The sequence below is a fragment of the Diabrotica undecimpunctata genome, chromosome 4 (genome assembly GCF_040954645.1).
Source record: "Diabrotica undecimpunctata isolate CICGRU chromosome 4, icDiaUnde3, whole genome shotgun sequence".
Lineage (NCBI taxonomy): Eukaryota > Metazoa > Arthropoda > Insecta > Coleoptera > Chrysomelidae > Diabrotica > Diabrotica undecimpunctata.
In genome coordinates this window covers 123,936,341-123,940,462 of record NC_092806.1, presented here as the reverse complement: position 1 = coordinate 123,940,462, position 4,122 = coordinate 123,936,341, and the positions used below count along the sequence as shown (strand labels likewise).

General features: G+C 32.8%; 1 protein-coding gene across 1 annotated transcript; it reads left to right on the top strand.

Annotated features, from left to right (window-relative positions):
• Nucleotides 1-405: 405 nt before the first annotated feature.
• Nucleotides 406-777, top strand: LOC140438939 (uncharacterized). The gene has a single exon (XM_072528574.1). It carries the CDS (start codon nt 406-408, stop codon nt 775-777), a length of 372 nt encoding a protein of 123 aa, XP_072384675.1.
• Nucleotides 778-4,122: the final 3,345 nt, after the last annotated feature.

Sequence of the window (4,122 nt, the reverse complement as noted above, 5' to 3'; positions counted from 1 at the left end):
ATACCAAATAAACCAAATCGTTACGGTATAAAAATATATACATTATCATACGTTGAGACGTATTATACATTAAAGATGGAAGTATATATTGGTAGACAGCCAGCAGGAAAATATTTTGTTGATGCGTCAAATATGTCACTTGTACCTCGTCTGTGTAAACCGATTTGGTGAACGGAAAGAAACGTTACCATGGATTTGTTTTTCACAAGCGTTCAGCTTGCGCAATTACTTCAACGTGAACATAGTCCAACTGTTATAGGAACGTTACGAAATAATAACCCTTAAATTGCTCTAGTGCTAACATAACAAAGGCCAGAAAAAACCAGTATGTTCGCATTTCAAGATAAATGTACCCTTGTATCGTATGTACATCGAAAAGGTAAAAATGTTTTAGTGTTATCTACTATGCATTACGACGATAACATTGATAATGCAATAGGTAAACCAAAAATAATCATAGATTATAATAATACTAAAAAAGGCGTGGATGTCGTGGACAAACTCTGCGCGGCATACAATTGCGCTAGAGCAACCCGTCGCTGGCCAATGGTCATTTTTTACAGTTATTTGAATGTCGCTGGCATAAATTCCTACATTAAATACAAATCGAACACAGACACATGCATTCCTAGACGAAAATTTTTGGAAGACTTAGGTTTTCAACTTATTGACGAACATATCCGCAGACAAGCCCTAGAACCAAATTCGAGGGACAATTCGTATGAGGTTAGTGGAAAGTTGTGGGATGCAGACAAGAAATCAACCTATCCAGAATAATGTTTATGGAAGATGTACGTTCTGCAGTAGTAAGAAAAGCCACAAAACTCGGTTTCTTTGTAGGCAGTGTCGCAAATATATTTATGTGTTTGGAACATATAACCGGACTATGGGTTGTGTGCAGTGTAGAAGAAAATGAGGAAGCAAACGAACAATAGTTTCAGTTTATGTTGGACATCTGTTGAATAATTATATTTTTTTTGTGATATTTTAACCCTTGTCTTTATGTTTGTTGATATTTTGTATTCAAAAACTTGACATGTTTTTGTAAATTGTTTGTCACTTATGTTAGTACCTAAAAGAAGCCAATTTTTTTAAATGTGCATTTTTTTCTAGAAAATAAATAAAATTGATCATTTCTTACTACATTCTTATTTAAATATAGTTATATTTAATATTTAGTCACATCAAAATATTAACAAAAAATTACAACCTAAGATATTCATTATTAAAAAAGTCGGTATCGTAGACTGATGTTACCAACTATGTTACAAGAATTCACGTTACCAGCGGAAGGTTAATATAGCTTGTTGTTGTTAAACATCTTGTTTAGTTTATATAATATTAAAATTTAATATCCAATGATATTTATTTTTATTTTCATAATTTTATATAAATGTTATATCATGTAAATACAATAACTAAAATATTTTAAAAATTTTCATATTTATACAGCCACAGAAGAAGAGTCCATTTGTGTACCTAACGAGGGGGTGGCCGATAGCTATACAAAATATCAAAACTGACCATAATTCCTTATTTTGATTTTTGAAATATTTTATATTTCTTTTTATTTAAGAATACAGAAACATAATATGAATCTTCGCGCTAGTCTACAGTACCGCCTACTGTACCACTTTTTTAAGATAAATCACATGCTATAATTTTTCTAAGTGTGTTTAATAGGTATTAATTAACATAAGATACTGAAATTAGGATTTATTAACACCAAAGTTATAACAATTATTAGAAAATATAAAAATGTGCCGTATTCGTAAGTTAAACTTTAAAACTAAAGAAAATATTGCGTCACCAAACGTTTTTATCAAAAAGTGTGTTAAAACTGGTAAAATAAAATAGGTGAATTTTTACAAAAAAAAAGTCATGCACACACAAATGCTAAGGCGATGTTCGGCGCATACAGTTTTATGGCAATGTTCACATTTATTTCGAGCCTTTCAGTTCTTTTTTCGGGGACAGAAGTCACATCGGGCTAATAAATCATTTATCTTTTGAGCAGTTTCTTGTTCTTCTTTGCAATTTAGAAATTTACGAATAATATTCCTAATTTCTCTTGGGAGGCGTGTATTGGTCATTCTTTGTTTCAAATAATCGTCTACAAGGGAATATGATAAATCTGTCAGAAAAGCGGACCGTTTCTATAATTTTTTTTGCAGTTACATTTGTATATTACATAGGAATTGAATCCAGCACTATCAATCATGGCATACAAAATTCGAAGTAGCCACCTGCGAGTTTTCCTCGAGACTGTCGTTAGATGACAAAGTTGATCAAAAGTATCAACGTCGCCTTTTGTTTCATTGTAGAACAAAATTATTTCGAGCTTCTTTGTTTTTTCGTCAATATCTGCTGTCGTTTGCATAGTTGATATGAATATAACAGTCTTGTTTTTTAGGCACGTAAGAAACTAACGTGCTATTTTCGTCAAAAACAAACAAAGATGAATCAATATGTTCTCCGTTTGTTTCCACAAATTGCTTTGGAATATCACATTTATTTTTTCTGATTGTTCCTACCAGCATTAAATTCTTTTCCTGTAATTTTTCTGCGGCTTCGTACGAGGTAAACCAATTGTCCATAGTGCAATTTCTATTTGTCCCATGAATATTTGTTGTAAGCTCAAGCACGTGTTGGAATCAAACATTGACTTTTTCTTTCCTCCTTTCCAATATAAGGTTTATCAGAGCACATATAATATGTTTTCGCATCACACTTCGTAACGAGTTTGAGATCATATTTGTCGGGCTTATTTGAAGGGACAACGGTCCCTGAATCCTAAAAGCGTCTCCTCAATTGTTACATATTCCGATGTAGTGTACATTTGTCTACAGGATTTCTTGAATATATCCCAAATATCCCTGAGAGCTGCAAATTTATCAATCTTTCTTCTGTCTTCTTTCGTTTCCATATTATTAAACCGTAAACAGTTGATCAGAAGTTTAAAACGGTTCTTGTTCATGGTTGTCCTAAAGAGAACAGGTCCAAAAATTGGTGATCATAAATCATTCAGTGTGACATTTGCATTTTTTAAAACACCGCTTAAATATAACAGTCCAAACAACGCTCGTATTACGACACTATCCGTACTTCAAGATACCGTTGCTCGCTCTTATATCTAATTTTCTTTTGTTCGATTTCCTCACTAGTGTACTTTACAATTATATCCACCAATTCTTTCCTAAAAAATAACCTCCAAATTTTTTTTGGATCTACCATATCTTTTGCTGGCCATTTCGGTCCTGGCAAGTAAAGAACCAAGTTTTTTTGAAACCCTGGTATTTTTGCTGTGAAAACTATTTAGATATCACCTACGCCCATTTTCAGCATATATAACACTTTTTGTTTTGAACTTATTTGTACTTTCTACTGCAATTTCTGGAGAGACGTCAGGATTTTCTGGAATAAAGGCATTAAATTAATCGTCCTGCGTATCCTCTATATCTATGTTGTCTTCAGTTTCACTCTCATCACTTTCTACAAACTCATCTGAGTCGCTAAACCCTTCGTTCGCCAATTGTTCTAACTCTAATTGCGGCAAAGGCCGTCTTCTCTTATAGCCATTGCTGCAACCGGGTGTATCTACATCTAATTTAGGCCTCTTTGACTCCATCGTTATGGTAAACACTCTGCAACAATTTTAAAAAATGAATAATTTCAAGAAAATCTTTATATTTACCATCGTAAAATCTGACAGAAACTGGTGCACTACCCCACTCGACGATCAACTGGTAACTAAAAATATGAAAGATAGATACATGCTTAGCTGCGTCCGGACAATGAAATTAGTTTAAGAGCGGATAGTAGAATTCAATGGTCGCGGGCGACGCCACCTTGTGGTTTTAGAGTTAACTTATAGTTGATTTCATGTAATCAAATGAACTTACAATAAAGTCGCCCTAGGAACGCAACTCAAAAATATTAGCAATATCATTTGTCATAAATTCATTTACTTTTATGTCTGAATTGTCAATATGAATGTCCGATAAAACTAAATTATTAGAAGAACTTTTTACCAAGCAACGAAAACAAAATTTGTTTAATTTATTATTGTTCTGTATTTTAAGAACGATATCCGAAGTGGAAATCGAAACGTCAAACAAACTT

Bases quoted from the DNA above. Each gene is read 5' to 3' on its own strand.
- LOC140438939 (XM_072528574.1), top strand. From the start codon at position 406: ATGCATTACGACGATAACATTGATAATGCAATAGGTAAACCAAAAATA.